The sequence below is a fragment of the Mycetomoellerius zeteki genome, unplaced genomic scaffold, assembly GCF_001594055.1.
Source record: "Mycetomoellerius zeteki isolate Tzet28-1 unplaced genomic scaffold, Tzet1.0 scaffold69, whole genome shotgun sequence".
Lineage (NCBI taxonomy): Eukaryota > Metazoa > Arthropoda > Insecta > Hymenoptera > Formicidae > Mycetomoellerius > Mycetomoellerius zeteki.
In genome coordinates this window covers 215,660-242,432 of record NW_017257708.1, presented here as the reverse complement: position 1 = coordinate 242,432, position 26,773 = coordinate 215,660, and the positions used below count along the sequence as shown (strand labels likewise).

Here is a 26,773-nt window from a genome sequence, read left to right as displayed (position 1 = left end):
TTTTTTGCAGCATTATTTATTATGCTTGAGTGTTCAACATAATTATTTTATTATTCTAAATTATCTTCAAATCTGTGTCGTAAATTTTTAGATACCTCAGCAAAATCATTCTTTCCGTATGATGCATTGACAGTTCTCTAACGGCGTGCATTACGATAGACGTTAACTGTATTCCAGTCGCTGCGCACGTGAGACAATTGGCAGTTGGCCTACATTTGAAAAGTTGCGATTGCTTGCATTCGTGTCTTTTACATAAGTGCCTCGTAAAAGTTGTGGGTTATTCTATTCAAACCTCGCAGTGGAGAAATAGATTTTCACACGATCGTGCGCAGATAGTTTTTGCAGATTTAGAAGAACAAGTACCTGTTCTTACGGCGATCGTTGCTCCAGATCAACCACCGCTGAAAGCAACTCATGTCGCTTTTATTAATCGATCGATTTATTATGCGATAGTAGGTTCACGTTCGCTCGTTCAATCGTCCTTGACCCGCGATTTTTGCCCCGCGATCGATATCGCAGCGCAGACGTCACACGAATAATCGTTTTGCCGTTGCAAAACGACGCGAGAAAAATTCTCTAGCTAACAATAGCTGACTGCTGTCGCTTCCACGAATCGAACTTCGCATCTTTCTCGCGAGTAAAAGCGAGCCACGTTTAATAATTGGAAAGCTACCTGTGGAAAGCTGCTCTGAAATTACTGTTTCACTAATATTGTTTGCCCGATATAAACTTTTTTTTCTCGTTGCAAGTATGCCACCGTGATCGGCGGCGTAATTGCGGCGGTGTAATTTAGTGTAATTTTAAAATGTAATCTCTCAGACATAATTTTCGCGTCGTATTCTTTAGCGCGCTTTCGATATGTAAAAGAATGGATGAAATTTGCTCCTCCTATACGGAATGAACGATTTTGCTGAATTATTTAACCAGATCTGTGATAATCAAATAATTTTGTTGGATTATTGAAATTATTATATAATGAGAGAGAGAGTAATGCTGCAAAAATTTTTGACATTCTAACAATCAGTTTGAGTGTCCTAAAATTATTTTGATGATTCAAACAAAACTTTTTTTAGATCTGTATCTAGTTAAATTTTTAGATACTTCAGCAAAAGTTTTCTTTCCATGCGTAACTCTCGTATCGTCTCGGTCGTTTATGGTGGAGTTTTGTCGGTGAATAAGTTATCGATTTGGCCAAGGCGTTACTCGGAATTCTAAAGATTCCGCGACGCGAGATTGCTCGGCGATGCGAGAAAAATAACGATGGAAAAATTCCGTTCCGCTAAATGTCGCAGCGCGAGAATTCACGAAATTGTAATGCATGTCCAGCATCGTCGTGATCGTCATCCCGATTATGGGAAACAGTCATCGAAGTTGATATTCCGAGAGCACGTGAGACGCTTGTGGAATCCGACGTTATTACGAACTCTGTCGAGACGCACAGTAACGAACATCATCGTCAATTTTAATTTATTTAGTAAGGAACTTGCTACAAATAACAGTAACTGTTTTTATCCGTTTAAATAATATTCACCAATCAACGCGTTAAATCGTGAAGGCAAGGTGGAGCGTTTATTACGAAAATCTCGTATTCTCGTGGAGAACAGTGCGGACAGCTGCTGCCCTAAGTCTAGTCTTTGTACTGCTGCAGGTTGGCAGGTGCCAGATACGGGATACATCTGCTAACCTGCACGTGTTCACGCATCCGCGTGTGCGTGTGTGCGTACGTGCATCCATGCGCAGGTATACGACGATTCTGCACGTTCAGATTGGGGCCTGCGAGGTCGACGAAACCTCAACGAGCGGGTGTGTGCAGCCGATCTTCTTGTATGCAGGTTTGGGAAGCAAATCTGCTCACCTGCCGCTATCGCTAGGTGTGCCGGGCCCAGCCCGCGTGCAGCCAGGTGCCTCGAGAAAAATCGAGAGCCACGACGTCCACCAGTCCCGAGATTAAGGTTTGCCTCTGAGCGAGCGTAATGATAGGGTGCCGCATTGGGTGGATGAGAGAGTGTCCAACTTTATCATATCTCTTTTTTCCCCTTTTTTTCCTCTCTGCCTGCTGCTATTTATATGCGGATGAATTTTGCCTTGCGACATGTTCGTTCATGTTCAGATAAAATCACGATCAACTAACTTTTCAATTCTTTTTAGTCACTCAAACCTCGCTTTCTTTCTTAAATAAGTACATATATATAAAAGTGGGGCTTGTATTAGAAACGCGGAGTGTAAGTATAAACAAGTATAAACTTTGGAGTAAGGTTAGCTTTTTTATTTTTTTAACAATAATATGGGTATTGTAAATTTTTATACAATTCTTGGTCCTTATTATCCATCTCGAGATTGATCTAAAGTAGGGCATTTCACATCTCTCTCTCTTTCTCTCTCCCGTTCTCTCTCCCGTTATGATACAGTGAGACCCTAAATTTATCCCTCTTTCATACGCTTTCTGTTAGTCATAAAAGGATCTTCTACAAGGTTTTGTGTTGTCGTCTCTCACTCTGTACCTACTACATCAGTCATGTATTATACAGATAATTTAAATAGAACTAGCTGGCCCTGGTACTTCTCACGCATTCAGTTACTGAAATCTAAGCTTTCCCCCTTTTACGCCTTCCTGTTTCTCTCTTCTTCTCTACCCACACAGTTCTCTTACACTTTTTGCTCCGATCCGTTCATGACCCTTTTTACCAAGGGTCGAATTTCTTCCGTTCACGTTGTTCGACCCCTTCTCGTCCATTAAGGTTGACCTAAGGTAAAGAGACTCCATCTCAGGTATCAGCGCTTTTCCACAGATGGAAAATTCGGCCATCTGTCGATTAAGATAATCACGAAGTGGCGAAGAGAAGAATCTAATCTAAAGAAATATAAGCTGCTAAAAAATTTGTATTAATACTATAATATCTTGACGGTAATTCTGTACATGAGTCATCACGTTTTCAATAATAATTATGAATACATCGTGAGGAAGCGTTTTTAATTAACGGATAATTCTGAGCACGTTGGGAAGAAAGTTCTGTTGTGGGAACATCGATTGGCGAACATAGGCATATTACTTTCCTTAACAATTTTTTTTCAGACGTTCTCTTATACTACTCGCATTTTCACCGTCCGCTAGAAAAGAAGCTAGAACAAATGTTGCCGCGCGTAATCGACATGTTTTGACTATATACTCGTATCGATTTTGTGGAAAAAAAAGTATGTACCGTTGCGTAGATACGTGCGTTGACCTGCCATCCATACACTTGTGACACCAGGTTATCCACCGATGTGACATTGACAATGGTATGAACAGGCAGGTCTAACGAACTTACCGCGTTGCTTCCTCCCTTCCGTTTCCCCGTGACTTCCTGTCCCGCCTATGTCATAGATCCGTATTCTGATCCGCACATTTAGTATTAAAATGACTTACAGAGGTAAAGTCAGACGACCATGTAATACATACATATATTTGTTGCCTATTTTAAACTTAACTCTCCGCTGACAATGTTGAACTTTAAAAACATAGTCGACTTTTTTATTGTGAAAATTCTAGTAGATAAATTTAAATCTCTCAGAAATAAGTAAAATACAATACAATTTCTGTGATAACAAAAATTTGTTAAAGCTTTCAGAAGTATGTAAGAATTTTTTTTAGACTTTTATACAGTTCGGAATAATATAAAAAAAAACTAAAGTTTGAAGATTCAAAAGTTACGAGGGATGAAAATTTAATATTATTGACGGAAAGTGAAAATATTGTTCCATGAAGTTCCGTTTGTTCGTGTCTCCCCATATCAGAAAAATATCGACAATTTAAGAAAAAAAACACTGATCCCTACCACCAAACTGTCTGAAACTATAAACAACGACAAGAGAGTCTCGTCGGAGTTATCACCGCTTACGGATGTGTGACGGTTTCGGTTTCTGATTACCGCTCCCTGTATTCGGTTTAAATAAAGCTTGTGTTACGTGATAAACAGGTCTTGCTCATTTCACGACTGCTGTACGTGAGTATAAATGTTGCCTCCAGCTTAGTTTACACTTCTCACTCTTTCTCCCGAATGTGACAATATCGCAGTAATATAAATTGTTTATATGAATTACGTACAAAAATTTATCTTGAGATTAATTTATCGTACACGTTTAAAATCCTATTGACTTCAATTCAGGGCAGTATATAGCATAGTCGAGAGTTTGCTAATTAGAGTTTGCTTTAGCGACATAAATCTCAGCTCCGGTACCTACCTAAATGGAAGTCTAGGCTGTTAGACCTATTTTCCATTGTTGAGTGCAGTCGATGAAGTAAGTAGGTACGATGGTCTCCCCATCAACGTGTTTGATGAGGTTCGCGTAGGTTCTTGACCGCGTTTCTTATGCAAAGATTTTTTTTCTTCGGGATCCAGGGTCGCCCTCTAATTAAACATCAATATATAATTATAGACTCGCGTATAATTAGGGGCGGACTCGCCAACCTAAGAATACATCGATTTCTGTCACTGCGCATTAGCCGCGGGGTCACTGCACCGTTTATAAACGTTCCATAGATCCCGATGGCGAATTATAAATCGTCTGTAATGAGTGCGCCGCCTTTGAACCGTTACAGGCTTACAGTTAATTCTCATCGTGGCTACGTAGCGGCGATGCTCTTTTTGTTAGTCGAGAAAAAGATTTCTTGGCGATTCAATTTCGGAATAAATAAGGCATGAGACTGTATCCGAATATTGTTCAGGATTCGATCTCTTTCAAAGTTTTATACAGCGACCTAAAAATTTTTTCTGTGATCGAACTATTGTACACTTTTGGAACTTTAAAACAGAGACAGACATAAGTTTGTTATCAGGCGAAAGCGAGAAGGAGAATTGTAGTGCGGTCTAGTGCAGAAATATAAAAAATAGATCTCATGACTTCGATTATCAGTGCAGCATTGGATATACCATTTGCAATAACGATACGCCTTTGCATGCGCATCGTTCCACATTTGCAGCGAGGCGAATCTATCGCGCTCCATTGTCCGACACTAACGAGACGAGCTTTAATTATTCTTACATTGTTTTGCAAAGCAAAACCGTCTCTGCCGTCCGATTGTTCTCCGATGCACCGAGACGACCGTAGATTTTCTGTTCGTCAAACGTGCTTTATTTACGCGGAAAAATACACCGCGATGCGGCGCATCGATATTTTTTCGCTCCTTCGTTCCACTAGCCTGATTCCGTTCCGCCCACGAAAATCGCATCATTTATCCGCATCGAGCATTTATCTGTCTCCTTGAATCGGATACTACAATCTCGAAATACGAGAATGATATTAATTCCACTTAAACGTATAAATGGCAATTCAAACAATGAGAGCAATTTTTACATGGAAAGAATTTCTACACAGAATTTCTGAAGGGTCTAAAAATTAGCTAAATACAGATCTGGAAGTAATTTTGTTGGACTATTAAAATATTCAAAATAGTGTAATTCAAATAATCAGAATAATACAATAATTATATGGGACGCTCGAATATATAATAGTAAATAATATATTGTAAAAAATATTGACATTTCAATAAATTTTGAGCGTCCTACGTATCTAATTTTTTTGACGGTTCAAAAAAATTATTTTCCAAATTCATGTTACGGAATTATTCGGAATGGATTCCGATCGGAATTATTCAATTATTGCCTAAATTTCTATTGTGTTTTTTAGGGAAAATGGAAAATTCCGATCGGAATCCGTTCCGAACACTTCCATAAATACAAATACATGTTTCGATTCGCGTCTGGTTAAATTTTTATACTTCAACAAAACTGTTCTTTCCGCGTGAAAAATAGCTTTCCAAGAGAAAACGAAGCTAGTAGAGGATATTTATCATCGGGTATCAAACATTGCAGTCGTGATTCCATCGAAGAGGATCGCACAATGAATGAGAGCGCAGCATCGGAATCGTAATCGCCCGCGGCGTCATTTCTTCAGCGCACTTATCGCCTGCATATCGTGGACGCGCACTCGTGGCACGCACACACGTGCAACGATGCGCATCCGCACACGTGTCCCGTCAACACCGACGCGCGGCTCGGCTTGCGCTTGAAGCCACCCACGTTAACGCTTTGTCTCCGATTGCTAAATCGCGTGTTTGGTCTGCAGACGAGAAAGGCAAACGGGAGGACTCGAGGATAGATTGCGGTAGGCGAAAAACGGGCGAGTCAAAAGAGATCGCGCCATTAACGAGTGGAATATCGAAATAATTGAGCGATAAAGCGGGACGAATAAAATTATTAGTTTTTATTGTCACTTTGGGGCAAAGCCTTATTATTACAACAGCGGAGATGTGGGTCAGTTAATTGATAATTGTTTTTTCAAGCGCGAATAGATAATTCTATCAGCGAAGTCTTCGAAACGAGAAATATATCGTGAAAAGATAACTTGTATGCTATTTATAGTTCGTTCTTATTTCAAAACCGTTAAGTAATGTCTTTAGCTAATATACGGCTTTGTTTTGATTTATGAAATCTTAAAATTATACTTAAGACGGTCTTAAATATAAGAATCGATTATGCATATCAGCCTATAGATAGTGAATTCTATAATTTTTATAAAGCTTTTATGGTAGAGCCAATGCAACAAGTTACTTACGTATTTTCACGGAAACAATGATTTTGTTGAAATCTAAAAATTGAGAGAGATATATATATAAATGAAAATAATTTTATTGAACCATCAAAATAATTACAAGCATGATGAGAGCAATGCTGCAAAAAGTCTTCTACACAATTATTTTGATAGTCTAGCAAAATTATTTTCGGATTTGTATTTTGGTAAATTTTTAGATTCTCAGCACAAAAGTATTCTTTCCATGTCGAATTTGAGCGTGTCTCAAGACTCGATTATTTAGACAACTGCGTCCCAGATCGCTGTAACCAACGCCCGTTCTTTTTCTGATTACAGAGTCCTGGAACGTTGCACAAGGATGTCGGCGGTGCTGGTACGAAGGTCAGCGAGAAAACCGTCGGTGGCGTCGGTACGGCGACCCTCACCACGCTCTCCTCCATTAATAACGCATCCAACACCGGCCGTAATAAAAACAATCCCGTATCTCATGAGGTAAGTTACAACACGATCGTTGGAAGGGACCAGAGCGAGAGATCCTCGCGTATTGATCGTAGCTGGGCGATACGTCATCCCGGGCCCCGTAGATGACTTGGATAATTAACCGGTCCTGCGCTTGAATTTATTGCCCATTAATCCGCTCGCATTCGCGATCGGGTGGGCCCCGTGCGTACGTGCACGCGTGGAATCGGCCCAGCCTTTCCGCCTCGCGATACCTGTAAGCCTTACATCTGTATGCGTTCGTACAGGCACATCACATTATTCAGTGCATGACTTATTGGACGCAGCATGAAGTACCGTTTACAGTTTAGTTCTACTTTTGCCCCTGTCGCATCGGTCGTATATAAAAGAGCCGCTTTGAGAGCCACATCCGTGCCGTTTGTACTACGAGGAACCTGATTGATGAAAGTGTTCATCTCATCTCGAGATTTTTCAATTCCGCATCTCTCGGCAATAATTTTTCATACAGCAATGAAATATTTATGTAAATAATTTTTGTGAAATATTTCAATAAAATGTTTCAGAAATATTTTATAAACATTTGTAAAACATTGCATTGTTTCGAAAATATTTTAAAAATATTGTACAAGTCTATTGTAAGAAAAAGATAATATATAGATATTTTAAAACTCTGAAATATTTTATGCTGTGCGGGTTTGATGTCTGATACTTTTTTACGAAGATTTGGCGCCTTTTGGCATTTTACGTCCGATGTTTTTCGACAAAGACTTTCCATTTATCTCTGATGTAAACAGAAAGGAAGAAATAATGGAAGATTGTTAATCAGCATTCGTGAATGCGGAACTTCATGCCTCTGCCCGCGCCTTTGTTCAGGAAGGTGCGAGAGCGGAACATTCGAGCGGGATAAAAAATCTCGCCGATGACGCGATCAGGAATAATTCGCACGATTCGTTGACTGTTATCACCGGGGTACAATGTGCGCGCGGGCCTCGTACGTAGGATTTTATTGACCATTGTTAACGAGAAAAATTGTGCCGGCGCGTCGATTTATCGGGTATCCGCATAAATTCATAGAATGGAACCTCGCTATCGACGGCGATCGCGGCGAACCCGTGACGTGACTCATCGCAATTTTTGTTAACGGTTTCATCCGGGATTTACGAGACGGGAGGGAAAATTTTCTCCCAAGAGGATGGACTCGCCCGCGACGTTACTCGGACAGAACTAATTGAAAATTGTTGCCGTCGGCTACCTGTTAGGTCGCGATAAATTGTATCTCTGACGTGCGCACGCTACGGATTGTCTTGTTCCATTGCCATTTCGACGAAGTCGTCACGAGCTGAAACGGTACTCAATTTCTTGTGCGCGATTTCGTCGTCCTTTGGCGCGCAAAATGACCGGGTAGAATTGCAGTACTATCGTATCTATGATGGTCGCGAAGCAATTAGAAACTCCTTCTCCGAACTGAAACCGATATCTTAATGAATACAAAGACCGACCTATTTAAACGAGTCATATGGTCCTGAAAGCGCATCATTTTTCGCTCGAATTTGTTTTATTAATTTAACTCTCCATTTTTATCTCCTCCATCTGGGTCCAGTCCAAGTTCTTTTACTGTCCTAAGCCCTTTAAAAAAATATGGAAAAATTAGGGTTATTTTTCGCACCTTTATACGGAATGGACAGTTGCTAAAATACCTCAAATTTAGTTAGATATGGATTTGAAGATGATTTTGTTGGACAATCAAAATAATTATGTAGGACCCTCAAACTAATTGCAAAAATGTCAAAACGTTTTGCAACATTGCTCATCATGCTTGAATCTTTTACATAATTATTTTGACCATGAAAATTATTTTCAGATCTGTATTAAATGTTTAGAAATTTTAACAAAATCCTTCTTTCGGTATATTACATTACCAAATAGGTAAAGGAATGGATGGGATGGATGAGATAGTATTTTCTCTTTGTAAAACAAGTCCCCTTGACTTTTGTACATGCTGAAGTAAATAATATATAATAATAATATATAAAAATAAATTAACGATGTATTTGAATAATATATTCTACTACATTAGTAGAGTAATATATTCTACAAATAGTTTTTTTTAACTTAAATGTTATTTAATGAAAATTGAAATTTGATCAAAGATGAAGAAAGAGCTTGAAATTTCATTTTTGTTAGAAAAGAAATGCAGAGGTTTAACTTATACAAATCAACAACTTTCCTCGTAAGACATTATTTATTGGTATGTCAACGATATTAATATTGTCGCCATCGACCGCAATTGACCGCTTCATCCGATGTGTATTAATTGCCTCGCCAAACACTCATTAAGAAGTACAAAAAATCCTTTCTGAGCGGCCCGCTGTGGTCGATGCCGTCACTGCGATGGTTAATTTACTCACCCGAACTGTCATTATGTCTGTTGCGGCCTCGATTCCGCCGCTATATTATTTCTTGCACCTCTGTAGGACAAATCGCCACGTCACCGTCGTTTGTCTCCCTTAATGCCCAGCGTCTTTTTCTCGCGAGTCCATTACGTGACCGAGACGATCGGATTTCCTTGCGCAACTATACGCGATCGCGATCCCTCATGCGCGTCGCGGTTTTCAGAAGCGGTTGGTGCACAAATACACGTATACGCGAGAGAGCAAGTCGCTTTTTATCTCGCGGATTGTTGCCACGCGCTTAATGCGCTTATATCTGCATGCACCTCTCTCAGAGATGAAACGCACAGAAAAACGCAGTTCACCGTTACTTACGGCGTCGGTTGCACGCGATACGTACAGTTTATTGCGTCGCGATTTATCGTGCTCTCAGTCCAATTCGTATGAATTTAGAAAGTCCAGCGCGCGAGATTTGCAACTAATTGTTGTATCACGCTTGTGCAACTGCGGTGGGCGCGAAAGCCAACGTTCGCCTCTCCGGTTACCGTCATTTTGTAAAACGAAAGCGCTCATTTAACCAGCCGACTCGAAGCGTGGATTGACGCGTTCGTTCGTTGGTGCATTCACCTGATAGAGCAATTAGTCTTTAAATTTTGTCTTCATTGATTTTTTCATTTTTAGTCGTTTCCTAATCATATTATAATTATATCGCGGATTTTATCAATAATGTCGAAATAAACTATTTTCATTCGCGTCAGTATTTTTCATATTGACAGTTTTCCGATGAATATCGTTAATAGTACCGTTCAGTAATTGAATATTGATAATAGATATTGATCGCTGGAGTCAAGGATAGGTCGATTATGTGTGAAGACTATTCTTTAGCAAGTTCAGGGAATGTCTTCGACATAAATGGATCTTTATACAGACCGGTGCCCTTTATGAAACAAGGCGTAACTCACGTCTCTTCGAGACATTGTCGAGAGTGGTATGGCGTAACAAAGATAAGACCATAAATATTAATAACGAATCGGAAAAATAATATGATTCGTAGGCGTACCGCTCTGTAATTTCTTTAACCTTCTATTTAAGAAATCCATTTTCTGCAACTTTTACATGCTAATACGTTGCCGTAGAAGTCACACCACCTAGTAATCCAATGTTTTACGATGTAATCTAATTAGAGTGTACGAATAGCTTGCGTAGTGGATACTTACGTAAAGGAGCTTATACGATATTTGCGTTCTCGCGATAATTTATATGTAACTCATCGGATAGATTTACAGATCACGCAGGACGATTTTGTGTGAAATCGCAGACCGTGTGTTCATACAACGCTCGAAGCGATTCGATATAGATCGTTCGATCGAAGCATTGTAGTGGCGATGCGCAGCTTACGAGAGATAATTTATTATTGATTTGAGCTTCATTTAGTCAAATTATTTACGCGCACATAAATGTCAATGCAATTGAATCCAAACTATCTCATCCGTGCAAATGCCGCATATGTGCTCTTTAAAATCGAATGAGAACAGAGGAATACTTGGGCGTATGTATGTTATGTAACCATATGCGGTTTGTGTGCTCTGATAATGTTTGTGTATCAATGATTGTTTCGGATTCCTCGTTAACATACATCGGTACACCTCAGTGACATCGTCGATCGCTCTAATCACAATCAGAGGGTATCCGATTCTGCAATGTAGGTGTGACTCCGTTATGTTTATCATGCTTTTAATAATACTAGTAGAAATAATAATTTCGTGCCAACGATTCACTCTCATATTGGTTACAATCCGTACTCGAGGCTGAATATCGAATTGTAGCTGAACATTGATGAAGTTTTTCTTTCCTACGATAACAAAAATCATATTCGTGTTGATCAACGATTCACCAAGAAATCCGTTTAATTTCGAGAGAGAATTTTACATCTCGCATATTTTATATTTTCATTATTTTACATTGTTCTGCGTGATGCACGATGATTAAATTGTTCGGCAAATTTTATTTGGTCATTTTGGTTCGCTTTGTCTCGTGTGGAATTGTAATTTGCGATTTGTACCATGAAGGCCTTTAATTTCGGAGCGATCCAAAAATGGAGTTGCAGCAATCGGAAACGCGAATGTCATTTCTATTTTCTCTCTCTCTCTCTCTCTCTCTCTCTCTCTCTCTCTCTCTACCTACCTACCTATCTTTCGCTAATTAAATTCGCAGTGCTTATGCGACGTACGCTTTGACGTCGGAGACAGTCGATTGTTTGCAATTCGACTACGTTAAATGTTACATCAAGGATTCAGTACGTAAGTTGATAAAGACGCGGTTGCTTGCTACAATAACGCGCTGCCGTACGTACGCACGTCATACGACCATAAGAAGTCTTAGTGAGAATCATAAGCGTGCACACAAGGCAGCGTGGCGTAACTCGATCGCCTTGCATTGTATCTCGGATTTCGTGATAGCATAAATATGCTACGTGCGGGCTACCCCGATGTTAACGATCCTAGACGAAAGTAACACAATGCCGGGATTAGCAGGCGAGAGTCACAAGCGGTTCTCCGTTTAACTTACGGGTAACTTGTCTCCCAAGTCGACGTTGTCTTCCTGCTCAACTCTGTTGGGGAGTGAAACCGAAGGCGACAAGTGGGAGAGAAAATTACCATCGATATCAGCACCGAGGAAAACGACCTTATTATCGGTTCTGTTACCGCACAATTATTAGCCGCGTGAGTTTACGATCGCTAAAGAGACTATTCCGAAGTAATTTTATCGAGCACTGACGAAATTACAATCGTACGCTTAAATACGACTTTGAGTAAGACGTATGTATGTTCCTCGCAAGAGAAACCGTACGTGTTCGTCTTCTTCTCCTGTTGCTTTCCTCTCAGTACTGTTCTTGCGTAACGCACGTGACACTTATATCCTATTGTTAATACAATATTTTCTCATCTCCGTCCTGTAATTTACTTGCGCGCACACTCATACACGATGAACAACTGTCGACGAATAAATATCAAGACAATCAAGTAAGAATTGAGACACAATTCCGTATTTGATAATTATCCCCGCCGTGCGATCGTACTTGCTAAACGGGAGACAATGCGACGCCTTTATGTCACCGCGAAACAATCGACACAGCCGTCGGTGTTCATTATAGTTCACTTGCGAGCCTCTTGCACGTAGCCGGGAGGCATGAAATAGTATATCTTCGCTTTCTACGAAGCAATTTGCCGCAATAGAAAATATATTCAGTTAATGCGCTGAATGAAAAACGGAAAATTCCCAGAGGTGCCGCACAAAGATTCTCTTTTTTAAAAGCGCAATTTATTTAATTTTTTTTTTAATATTTATATGCTTCTTATTCACATCTCAATAATTTCAGAATTTCCAAGATTGGAAATCAGAAAAATCAGGAAATTGTCGGGGAAATTGAAATGGTCAGAGGAATTAGGGAAAAGTCAGGGAATTTGGCAAAATTTTCTGGAAAATTAAAATTCTTGACTTTAAGGAAGTTTAATATGCATATATCACACACAGTTTTAAAATATCAACCTAACAATTAAAAATACAAATAGTAACATTAATAATAATTTTCATTGCTCCTTCAATAAAATGTTTGACGGTTCTAAATTAGGTTTCTAAATTAGGATAAAAAAAACAAAATCTTCAAAATATCGTATTGAAAGTCAGGGAAAAAAATCATAAAATTTTGTCTGGAAATCAATGAAAAAGTAAATTGGAATTTTAGGATAAGGAATTTGTGACAACCCTAAATTTAATTCTCTTAATTCTAAAATTAACTGTCGCATAATTCGCGCGAGTGTAAAACTTTGTAGAATATCTACGTGAAATTTTTCATCGATATAACTCGATTACGGTACATTGTGGTAGGTGGGTTTTCATGTTTCCCATCGCTGTACAATGAACGGTCGTCTGATTAGCCATGTATCGGTTGCTTTGTCGAATCTCGTCACCGACCACGCGGAAACGCATAGCTCGCAAGGCGTTTCTTCTCTCGGTACACACGTGTGCGCTACGAAGTACCGTTATCTCCATACGCACTTTGACTCCGTGCATATGTGGGTCTCGGGTGGTTACTACTATGCTAATGGAGATATCCGTTTATCCGTTCGATTATAAGCCTCCCGTTGCACGTTTCGTGAGCGCGCGCGCAACCTTTAGATTGGTGTAGGTGATGATGATAATGAGAAATTGAATATCGTCGGCACCATTAATGGCAATTGTCCAACTCGGGAAAGCGACATTAATATATACCGGTTTGTACATCGCTCGCGACCCAGAATCCTACTATTTCACCATGTTATCACTGCGCTTTAATTTTGAAATAAATATTGATTAGCATAAGTCGCGCTTGGATGACATCAAATGTCTAATAATTTCGTTGTTTCCCTGAAGAAACATAATGAGAATGAATGAGGGAAAACAATTATGGATATCCTTTTGCAAAGGGGAAATAGGGACAGTTGGAAATAAATCTCTTTCTCGCAAAACACCCGGCAGCCCATCGTAAATGCTTTCCCTTATTCTCCCGCCATTGCTCTAAGCCACGAAATCCAGTCCGCCTATAACGAGGACAGGCCGCAGCTAATTCCCAACGTTTAAATTTCTAATGATCCACGATCAACGCGCGCGACTATCGCAACGTGCGAACACGCTTCCAGACGGCTGTATAATCGGCCAAGGGGGGTATAAATATTCATTAGTCGGTTCAATTATAAGACCACCGAGGGTTACCGGGCTGCGTTATCGGTGTGCCAACGTGTGTAAGTACTAAACACATTGCGCGTACGCGTTCGCAACTGACTGAGGGTATTCGCAAGTGTGCGAACGTCGACCACGGCGACAAAAGGACGATGAACTGTACCAGTAGCGTCGTCGGCCGACCGGCGGTCGCGACGAGATAACCGGTTTTGGATATCAGTGAAATTGTCCTTGTGTACCTGGACTGTCCACCAACACGGTCAAACTGAATTCAAAGTGGCAAAGAATCTGTGTGCACCTACGCGCATCCGTTGCTTTCTGGTGGAAATAAATATCTAAAAGAAACACCCATGTGTTAAATGGAAAGTAAAAATGAGATAACTCTGATGGAAGTTGGCGTGGTAATTAGTGCACAAAACTTTTTAAAAATATAACAATTTCGTAATTAATTATATCATTCGTAAAGTATGTAATGTTCAAATCCATACGCGTTTCAATTTATTTTAACATCTTGTAACTAATGTACTTCTTACACAGTAAACATTAAAAATATTTTTATATTTGTGTTAGAGAATTCCAAATATTTATTAAAATTATGTGTTGAATTTTTAATATATCCAAGTGTTAATTTGATATAATGTGACTGTGTCATTTGAATATTTTGTGTTAAATTAATAAACATTTTTTAGTGTTAAAATAATACAATTTATGAGCAAGTGGACGAATAACATAAAAATTTTTTTTAAAACATAAATTCTACGATAAATAAATAAAATATGTTAATATATAACAAATATTAAATTTATTGAAATATTGAAATGTCTGTATCACAATTTTTTAATATACATTTTGAATTACACACGAACAACTTGTGTCGGCTCACATTTGGCAATTCCTTTTACATCAACGTATCTAATCGTTTAATTTATTTGGACAGCCTTTCGTATTTAAAATTTATTGTTATTGAAATATGTTAAGTTAATATATTATAAATGTTAATTTTGATAAAAGGATATGATTGCTGTTACAAATATTATATTGTAATATTACATTTTTGTGTTAATTTTTTACATAATATAATATTTGTATTAGTTCTTAACATATTCATCTTGTTAAATTAACACGAAAATTTGTTTGGACCATTTGAGACACGTGAAATGTGTTAAATTTATACAAATTGTCCAACTCAATTTTAGATTTTTCTAACATTAAATTTCTTCTCATTAATGTCTTCCATGAAAGAATGTTCAATTTATTATTTTTATCAAATATAGTCGTGTTTTTATTTTTGTAACTTAATACATATACATTGTAATAATTTGTAAATGCTGTCGAAACTTTGTGTGGAGAAATATCGCGATTTCTTTTCTAGTTCTCGGGGCTCATGTTAACACGAACATGAACTGCAATCTGACTTTCTAAAACTGATTACATTAGCATCGTTTCACTAAAATCTCTTGTTTTCCAAAGGAATTGGCTTGTTAAACTTATCGGATCATCGTAGATTTCACACGAATCATTTCAAGAGAAGAGAAGAGGGTTTTGATCGACAAATTTATCACGACTATATCCGACTGCATCGTATTCCGAAAAAAAACTAACTTCTCATGGCGTTAATTATAGCTTATCGCGATCACGGAGTTCATAGTACGCGCGATATCCGCAGTTATCGTTCCCGGTATCGGAGAACAAGAAGAACGCGACAAGAACCGGGAGTAGCCGTCGGCCATTGGTATTAATATCGTTCCATCTTACACTGAAGAAACGTTCGGGTCACGCGTGTCCCGTTAGCATCGAAGGGATCATGCCGGGGGTTAATGGAACCGTTCTGACGATTCGCCGCCGATTCTCGATCGTTAAAGGCTGATAATAAGTCAGGGCCGCCGTTACGCGGCGACGCGTTTCTTTCTCTTATATAATAGAACCCCGCAGACGTTCGTCTGTCGATCGATGGTCATTTCCGGTGGACCGTGTGAGCGTGCGTCACGTGACTTCCGCCGTAAAGTCGTGTGTAACGCGTAACATATAAATATGCTTGTACATACGTGGCACGCATCCTCGTGTGCACCGAGTCGTACGCGACAGCACAACATATGCGCGCGAATGTTAACGAGATACGCGTGCATCAATCGCTGGTAATACGCTTGGAATTCCGAGGTCTTCTATCAGAACAGTGCGCGTGCCTCGTCTCTCACGAACGCATAGCGCTGTCAATTCATTCCCATAATCGGATTTCGTCGTCGCAATGAATACCCTGGGCTATATTCATGCAGATTCCCACCCGAGTGCCATCCGTCCGGTACTTCGATTCTGTCAAAGACAGAGCATTAATTGCGCAATCTGCACTAAAAAGTGCGGTGTTTAAAATGTTGATGTTTAAAACACCTTTGCAAAATAAATGTTTAGTAATAAAAGATATTTCAGTTTTAAACGTTTTAGTGTTATAATCCAAACACATAGTGTTTGGTTTACTGAAAAAGTTTAAGATCAAAATATCTTTAAGTGTGTTTAAAAAACGAAGATAAAAATAAAACATTTAAATAGCTTAACATTAAACATTGTTTTTTTAGTGCATGTGTACAATTGGTCGACAAAAATGAGAGCTGGAGCGGTTAATCTCGTGTCTTTTTCTATTCAACATAATGTTGTTAGAAAGATAGAAAGATTGGCGGTCTTCACGCTCCCTTTCTTTCATTTTTGTTGACCACATTAGATATACTATTTAGATACGGATGGCGCGGTCCATGCTCTATATCTTTTGGATGTCGTTGTCATTGCGCAGTTTATTTATCATATATAATATCTGCACAACACAACATAACGATACCGAACTGTCGTTAAGAGTTACGGAACCAGTAGTGAGATTCTCTAAACGTCTTATCGATGATTGTCGCTATAGTTAACTATACTGAAAAAAATTTTATTCATTTTTGGTCCAATGAATGATCGTTAATCAATGTCCGACTTAATGTCCGACTTATGCCCGTTTCTACCAATGCAGTTTAACTTTAATCTTGGTTCAACTAACTCTTCATCTTTTTCTAGTCTTAAGAATAAAAAAAGATGAAGAGTAAGTTGAACTGAGATTAAAGTTAATCTACATTGGTAGAAACGGACATTAATGTAGTTAATTCATTGACACACTAACTGGATTCATTTATACAACTATATATTCATTCTTGCAATGAATTCTAGTAATAGTTTTATAATCTAAATCATTATGAGAATTCAATTTTCATTATTTTTTCATAATTCAGTGAATATTTTGTTGTATTTACGTATAGTTTTGGTTCAGTGTAGCGACAGCCAATGACGATACAATCCTGGAAGAAAGAGCAGCTTTCATTGACTGTCGCTAGTTAACGATAGCGACAATTGTCGATAAACCGTTTAGAGAATCCTGCAACAGGGTAGGTACAGATATCATTTTATGCTTGTTGGTCACCGAATATTAGACAAGAATAACATATCTGGGGAATACTCTGGTGGAAATCTGAAGAAGAGTGCTCCTGAGGAAGAGAGAACCGTTGTATACTTGTGAAATTAAAAGTAAATCTCCCCTGACATATTTCACGATTCGAAATGATCTTATACGCTGCTCGCGATTTACGACGCACAGTCTCTATGATTGAAAATTTATTTTGCTCCACGCTTATCTGATAGATTTTCAATAAACGCTACGTTTTTATTTTAGAACGGGTAAAATTGATGAGTTCGATATACCAATATGATCAATATGGAGTTTTTTTTCAATTAGCAACTCGTTTGTGATAATTTCTAACTCGGTAATAAGAAAACTTTTAATAAATCGTACGATAAAGACGGGTTTGAATACCAGTTGCTTACACTTGAAAACGTGTTACTAAGCACGGTTTTACTAATCTATGTATTACTGTCTTATTGTACGATTTTTTGCGACAGAAGTCGCGATTTCGAGAACACGTGATCAATTAATAACTTCGACACACCGTATCTTTGCAGTATTCATCGTTAAATGCTCAATTCATTTATGCTTTAGATCACAGTTTTATCTCGAAGGACGATATTCGACGCGCAATGCGTTCCTTTCTTGGATACGTTTCTCCTTGAAGTGATCATTCATTATTAAATTGCGATGCTCACGCGAGGAAACCACGAAGTCCTTCCACAATGCGCGTCTGGAACGTCAAAACCTTTCGAAAGCGATCCACGCTTTATGGATGATCATTGCGGAACAGCTGACTACTAGTATTCAAAATTTCATGAAAATATGCGTCGCTGAGCGTGCATTTTTATATTGACGCATCGAACTCGTCAAACGCACGATGCGTGCAGTATTGCATGTTGCGTGAGAATTGTACGTGTAATGTGTGTTTTCCCTATCATCTATATTATACCTGTCATACCTAGAATTCAAAATTCTCCTTGATGGATGATGGATGGCGCGATCGTTTGCATATTTACACTGAAAAAAAAATAGTCAATTTTAATAAATATTTAGTTCAATACTGCCAACTAAACATTTACTTACAGTAAATAAATATTTGTTCATTAAAAAGAATGATTGTTAAATCAAATTAATGTTTCTTGTATCAAATAAATATATCTTTATATTTAATAAATATTTAGTTGACAGTATTGAACTAAATATTTGTTAAAATTGACTATATTTTTTTCAGTGTACTAGAGATTATTTCCAATTTTTATACGCATCGCAGATAACATAGGCAATAATATAATTTGCGGGTGATGGAAGATTATTTTTTATCTTTTTAAGTTTATTTCAAATCGGGTTTTATACTTTTAAAATAAATGAAATGACTTTGCATTAATTATATGGGAAAAGTGGCTTCAGTTTAATTGGCTGAAGTGATGTTTTGTAGATTATATATGAAATGCTGGTCAAAAGTTTTTCTAGGCACGACCATAAAATATGAACAAATTTTGCTGTAACATCATTTGAAAGTTTCTATTTGAATCTAATCGAGATGAAAAACACTTTTATCTACTAAACTATTCCTTTATTGATAACTATCTTAATACTATTATACACAAAATAATGAAATGAATTGATTGATGTAAAAAAAAACAGCTTTTAAAAAAAATATGCAATTTTGCAATATGCAAAACTACATATCTTTTTTTAAAAACAATCATGTATTTTCTTTATAGGTACTAATTGTGTGCATAAAAATACAAAGTTAAAAAAAATGAATAGTTTAGATAAAAATACTTTTCAGTCCGATTACATTCAAAATAGCATCAAATTGGTGCTACAATAAAATTTTTTATGCTATGGAGACTAGTATATATATCTTATAATCTACAAAATATCGTAGATTTAACCAATTTGACTGAAGCCTTTTCTCATACGATTTTAGTGCAGGGTGTTTTTATCGCGCAGCAGCAACAGCAGTTGTATAATTATATACATATTTGTAATATATAGAATATATATATATATATATGAGAAGTCAATTTTTTTCCTGTTCAGAAGCACTTACTAGTTGTCTCGCTAGCGTGCTTTTATGACACTGAACGTATATGTTGGATGTTACTATATATTTAAGTGGGAAAAACAATTGTCGCGATGCGGTTGCAGTTTCAGTTGCAATTGTTCCAAAGTGCCGTTGCAAAACGCATCGTCGAGACCGGACGATTAGCGTTTTCCGGTTTCTGAGGTTGAGCGTTCCGTTGTGTGTCAAGGCAATCAGCCTTGGCTCTATATTTCTTACAGACTTAGCCGAATCATTGTTTACAATCGTTACGTAAATGTATCATCTCGCTATAAATTGCTTATAAATCAACTTTTCGTCTACAACTAAACAGATTTAACTAGCATGGCTGATTAAAATGCTATGCAAGTATTATCGTATAAAGCGATCGTTTGAACGAACCTTGAGAATAATTATATTGCGATCTACCATCAAGATTAAATTCAACTAATTAATATCAAGTAATAAGATCTTAGTTATGCGTAAGATTAATATCGTGAAAAGTATCAGGTTTCAAACTTTTCTTTGCAATTACCGTTGTAATACAGTAGTCACATCGGAGAAATCACTTGTGCCGATAATGGTTTGCGGCTAAACATGTAAATTGAACATTTGCATAAGAATCCTTATCTAATAAACGTTTCCTGGCTGCGTAAACAATTGCCAAGGAAGAACCTCCGCATAGACCTCGGAAAACATTAAGGTCATAATTGCAGGTGTGTCGGAGTACAGAAAAACATTCGAGAGGCGTCGGCGTGAAGGAGACTTGATCATTTCTTTTCCCGTTTCTTTTTCGGCGTGGGACGTTCATAAAACTTTCCGGTCCATTCTCCAGCTGGCTTCTTCTTGCAGCTGCGCCTTCTTGATCTCGTGTTCTCATAAACCACACACCGCAGGATTTCGGCAGTCCAGAAGGGCGCCAAGAGAGTGGCAACAGAGAAAGCTCGTTTCGGACTACATCGTGCGACCAATACTCGCGTACGTGTGCACTCACGTGAGTGTTGTACATGTCAGTAGCAACGTCAACAGAACGGCGACACTTCGCTGAATCCGGTAACCGCATCACACGTGTGCGTCCCAAACACGTGACGCGCTCACATGTACAAGAAGGCCGTGTGCGACTTTTCCTTCGCGAGATCGTAGTCCGCATCCGGTTACATTCGCCCAAGTTTCTCGAATTGATGTGTGAAAAAAAAATACTAGTCACCTAAAAATATCAGTCGTTTTACACGAAAAATCCGCTCCACACGAAAAATGTGCATTCTGTTAATCCCACCAGACCTGATTTTAATAAAATTATGTTTAAAAATTTTTTTTAAATCCACATTTCCAAAGGTACTTGTACTTTAATAAGTAATTCATAATATAATACCAAAAAATTAATTATTTTAATTTTAACTCTTTTTCTAACAGGGAAGTTTGATAAGTCAGTGACTTTTTTTACTTTTCTTTTTTTACCAAAATTCAACTTAGTTTTTGTTTCCTTTTACAACTTCACTGATTTATCAAATTTATATATTTAACTCCTAACTAAATTAAATAATTTCATCAACGGATGTCTTTAAATTTGATGCACAATGCAGAGTCTGAAGGGGTTAATTACAACGCTAGCATTTTACAACACATAACGTTAATTGGTTTTGTCACTATTTTTCAAAAGTGTTAATTAATCTTAAACCTTCTGTCAAAGAGCATCTTATTTTTTTTGTAATGTAAGACAGCGCAAGCATTTTTTATAATTGTAAATAAAAGATTTGTCAAATGAGAAATTCTTAACTGGGTGAACTTTAGTATTGGAAGGGCGACAGGTAATAACCCAATAATTGCTTCCCGATCGCTTGTGCCGAAGACGACGAAGATGAGGAAACGGGAGTTCAACATTCGGTCAAATCTTTGCTCCGAGGCGGAAATTGTGTCGCCACGGCCTACGACGTGAATAACAAAGGTATCCCCGACGCGGTACGGCGCGCGATTGAATTTCAATACGCAGAAGTTGTTAAGCAATGAAAGGCTTCTACACGGGCTTGACGCTCGATTGTCTTTCCAGTTTCTATTGTCCGCGGGTAAAGCGCACGGGAAAAATCGTAATAAAGGCCTTCTTCTCAGATTTCACGAACGTAACGATCGAAGGATTCGTTGTCCCTTGCGAGCGGATCATTCGCCATCAATCACGAAGATAAAAGTAGGGCAAGCCAGAAGAAACGGGGTGCATGGTCTCCAATCTTGTATTAAAATCATATCTCTCGAAATACCGGTTTCGATGACTGGTCGGAAGATGTATTCTTTATAAATCGATTATAGATATTCAAGGTAGGACGCTTGGAAATTAATGTGAAAAAAAGGAAACGCCCGCTTGGTCTAGTCGCTGCCATGTACGTATGAAAAGGTTTCGTTGCCTTATTAAGGTGTCGTCTCGTCGCGTCTCGTCGCGCCTCGTCTCGTTTCGCGGCAATCCTCAGCTCGTCCAGTTCGCCAAGAAGGACGGAGAGCCGGAACTCCGAAACCAGTTTATTATTCGAAACGCGCGCCGCGAGTACGCGTAAAAAGAAGCGAGGCCTCTGCGAGTCCGAGATGTTTTCTAGCAGGTTTTATTTGAGGTCAGTTTCGTCCTATAAGAGAGAAAGATGCGCATCGAAGCTCTATCGTCTTCGCAGACCCGATCTCCCCGACGCCATTGTTATTTTCCTGGAGAAATTTCTGGTCTTCGTCCATAAATGTGGAATCGCCAGTTTGGGCCGTCCGGAATCACTTAAAATAAAACAGCACCGTATAAATAAATTTATGGGCCGCATAAATATCGGCGCCGTGGCCGCGTTTCCCATCTCTCGAGAGAGTCTTTTTCTACCGTTGTCTTTCTCGCCTTGCGCGAAACTTTTGTTCCAATTCACGCTTCACACTGGTCCCGGTACAACCGTATTTCGGTTTTTCATGAATAAATCATGTTACTGTTTATCTGCAGATGAAACCATGAATTTCGGAGGATTTGTACAGTGCCGCGGTTGGTGTTCATCGAAACGTAATCCATACGCGATCAAAACATGCGTATCGTTTGTTTCATCAACGCAATACGCGCTCATAACTAATGTATCTATAGAGATGTATCTCAATAAACGTACTTTATTAATCCACTATGTTTGAAAAGGATGATTGTTGCCCATCGCACAGATTGCATTGTTTGACACTGCATTTATGTATCCTGTGTTCCATGTGCAGTACAGTTTGTTTTCTTTCCTAAAGACCGAAACACATAGAAAAATCTAAGGCAATAAATCGTAAGCGAATTGGCCAATCACAATAGAGAACGTAAGACAATAATCTTACTGTTAGATATTAAAGTAGAGCAACAGCATCTCAATTTCTTGAATTAAAAAACATTTTGTTATTTTTAATTTCATATCAGAATGTAAGTTAATCCATTTTTTTCATTAGTTTCAAAGTAAACAACGTCTATATTAACATATGCATTTAATAAATAATAAATTAAATTGTTTAACTCTATTGTTTTTAGTTAAATTAACATATTGTTAAATTGACATATTGAGTAGAAACAGTGGTCTGTAGAAATGCTTAAAAATAACTCATTGGATATATAATTTGACATTATAATGAATTTAACAGTATACGTTTTACTCTGTCTTACGTTTTTTTATATATGCTATGGACTTAATTGCGCCTAATTTGTAAGTCTTCACATTAGACTCTTTTTTATAATTTTTGATAATCTTTCCGATATTATATCTAGACAATGATTCTTCTTATCAGTTGCCTCTAACAAATACGCTTCTACATACAAATAACTCACATCGAACATAATTCGACAGAGATATCGAAGCAGATAAAATAGTTTCTTAGAAATCTGTCTTCCGTTGAAGTGCAATACAGCAATATCCTCCAAAGAGGCGTTGTGCAATAGCGAATAGTGTGCACCTATACGCGTGCGGTAACGTGCCTGATCGTTTCTTGCGAATTTGAAAAGCCGAGAGTGCGCAATTACAAGCCGCCCCGGACTCTCGTTTCACGAGTCATTGATTATTAGAAGCTCCACCATCACGTTAATGCCACAATCAATCCCGGCTCTATCGACCAAACGGCAGCATAATCTCCAGTAATTCCAGGGAGAAATCTGCCAATCGCATCCTACGTGCGTTTTTATCGTCGACTCCGTTACGTAATTATGAAATTTACCTGGAATACATCGCGCGAGTTCGCGCGAATACCAGTGAAAATACCGGTTGGTCAGTCGTGCTCCTTTTGCCGTGCAGAAAGGAAGCGATCGGCTATGTATAACTCTTACGCAATCCCGGCCAGGATGTGCAGCACACACATGTGCGTAGGTGTGTCTATAACTTTCGATTGGGACGACCGAAGCGAGTCCATGATGACGACGACAGTCTGTGGGATTGGTTTGGCAAGTGTGTCAATAATAGTGTTGAAGGATATCATTCAGGATCTTCCTCGGAGCGATTCTAGGGCGGAACCGCCGCGCGTGTCCGAGCGACAGAGAGAAATTATAGATAAAGAGAGAAATAGAAAAGCGCAAATGATATCATACGCTTTCGCTGATTCGACACATTTCGCATTTTCGCGTTTTCGTGCCCCGAATTAACGTAAAATATCCCTAGAAACTAAGCGAGTTAACTATATATAAGTCATAAAACTGGAAAACAGGAAAATGCCGAGAAAATTTAAAACGATCAGAAAAATCACAGAAAAGTTAGAGAATTTTGTAAAATTTTCTGGAAATAAAAATTCTTGACTTCAAAGAAATTTAATATGCATATACCTACGTAATTATGGAATATTACCAACTTAACAGTTAAATACAAGCAACATTAATAGTAATTTATATTGGTATGTTAAATTGCACTCTTAACAAAATATTAGTTTCTAAATCAGGACAAAAATTCAAAAAATTTCAAAATATTATTGAAAATTAAAATTCAAAGAAAATGATGAAATTTTGTCTGAAAATCAAGGAAAACTTATGGAACTTTAGGATGAGGAATTTGTGATAATCTTGTATATCTCGATTTAAACTGAAGTGAATTAAATAAAAGCAGCAAGTATGCGGATACAGGGAAGATCAACGTTTCCAGAAGTTCTCCTATTTGATCTTTTTAACGAAGGGATATGTGATGCAGTTTCTTTTTCATTTGTATTTTAACAGAACCGGCACCGGTAGACGATGCTATAATAAATCCTCCGGATAATCGGTAATTGCACCGGGGGAGGTCGATGCATTATAGGCGCATTAGAAATAACGCATGACGGATCTCGTTAATTAAAATACTAACGGTAAATCCGAGGATCGAATACATCCGACTTTAGTTTGATCGTAAATGCGAGAGCTCTTTAACTTCTTCAAAAGAATTCTCAATTTTTCTGTTCGCAATCTTTCTCCCGCAGGTTAATTTGCACGATAAATATAGAATATACCGCTATTTTTTATGTCTGTTTAGCTCCTTTATTCAACAGATGAAGTTTATCGCACGTTATTTTGACAGGAGAATTTATTTACGCGTAATATACTTTCTCTCAATAAATTCTCGCTGATGCGTTGATAATCGCAATTTAATTCGGGATATTTCTAAATATATGTTTACGGGACATTGAACGCAGAATTTGCTTTGGCAATTTGAGCAGACTGACCAAGTATGCTTAGTTCAAATTTTAGAACGTTCAAATAATAGCAGCTCACACACCTTGGTTTTATAATTGGCCGCCAGCAACCGAACAAGTGTAAGATTTGCGAATAATAAATCACCGAGGGTCACAAATTGATGCCGCGCCAAATCATAGTTACGAACCGCATCTGTTCAAATAATCTCTCACTATACGGATTCCCCGTTAGAATACGCGTGTATTTTGGATTCTATTAATAGCCATGCGAAATTAAGTCGTTAAAGTACGGATTAGTCAGTGATTTATCACGCTTACTGGCAGACTGTTTCACTTTCCCGCTTTACAAGAGATCGTACACATCTTTCTAACAAAAACACTTTCTAGTTTACGATGGAAAAGTAACTCAAACAGTTACTTGCAAACCAGCTAATCTCGGTAGCGAAACACCGAAAAAATCTTTACCCAATTTCGAAATTTAATTCCCATTCAATTACTAACCGAGACTTCGCGTTAGAATATCTTTTCTCCGTGTATAAATGAATTCGCATTAATTTGCGAATGAAATTACGTTTGTATCGCGATACGCGCGATCTATCTATTCTGTAAATTGAAGTAGAGCTATATATATGGCTACAAAAAAGATATCTTTCTTTAATCTTGTAAATGGATAATTTAGATAAGCAAGTTAGTAGGTGGGGCGCTCCAAAGATATTTCAATTTTATATTACATTTTGTACTAGTATATCATGTTACAGTTAAATTTACATTAGTTATATTCTTATGAGATAGAAGAATATAAAAATAATCAACTAAGACTTCTCTGACATTTGGACAATATTTTATTTTCCTTTCTGGATACAAGGGAGGACAGGGAGGAAGAGTATGGGAGATGGAAAATTATGAAGAGATAATGAAAATAAGCTAGGAGAAATAGGATAAGAGAATAGGTAATAAATAACAGACTGCGTCAAGGTCATGATAGATTGTGATACAAAGATATAATTAGATAACAGAGGATAAAGTGATAAATAAAATATTAAGAAAATTAATGTATGAAAACACGGATGAGGAATGAAAGTGTGAATGAGTTAAGTTTTTTTCTGTAAATCAAGTCTCCTTCTTGACTGTATATGCTGAAGAGTGTAAATAAATTCTATTCTATTATTTTCCTTTCTCAGAACATGATTTTAAAGAAAACTATACCCGGAGTTTTATAGCCACACCCAGAAAAATTCTTTGATTTTAATGTCGTTTCTTGAAATCAAGTAAGTTTTAATTTTCCTTAAAGGTATTTTAAAAACTTAAAAAAAATCAGCGAAAGAAACGATTTCTTCAATTTAAACATAATTTTTTTTTAAGGTACTTTACTCTTGTACGCGAGCCAGCACAGCCACACCCTGGGTCGAATTTTTCGACTTAAACGGTGAGCAAAAAAATCCGATTTGCTATATTCTTAGAGCAATTAAATCTAGAAACATTTTGACACCAAAATGAGCCGAGCAATTAATTGCTTTAAGGTACTTTACTCTTGTACGCGAG

The 26,773-nt window shown here is 37.8% G+C and overlaps 1 protein-coding gene across 2 annotated transcripts in view; it reads left to right on the top strand.

Annotated features, from left to right (window-relative positions):
* The window catches only part of LOC108728987 (uncharacterized), a 187,805-nt gene that overhangs the window by 150,236 nt on the left and 10,796 nt on the right, over window positions 1-26,773 (top strand). For both annotated transcript variants that reach the window (XM_018457859.1, XM_018457858.1), the window contains one exon: window positions 6,907-7,062. In XM_018457859.1, the coding sequence (XP_018313361.1) occupies window positions 6,907-7,062 (156 nt within the window). The remainder of the gene's footprint in view (window positions 1-6,906; window positions 7,063-26,773) is intronic.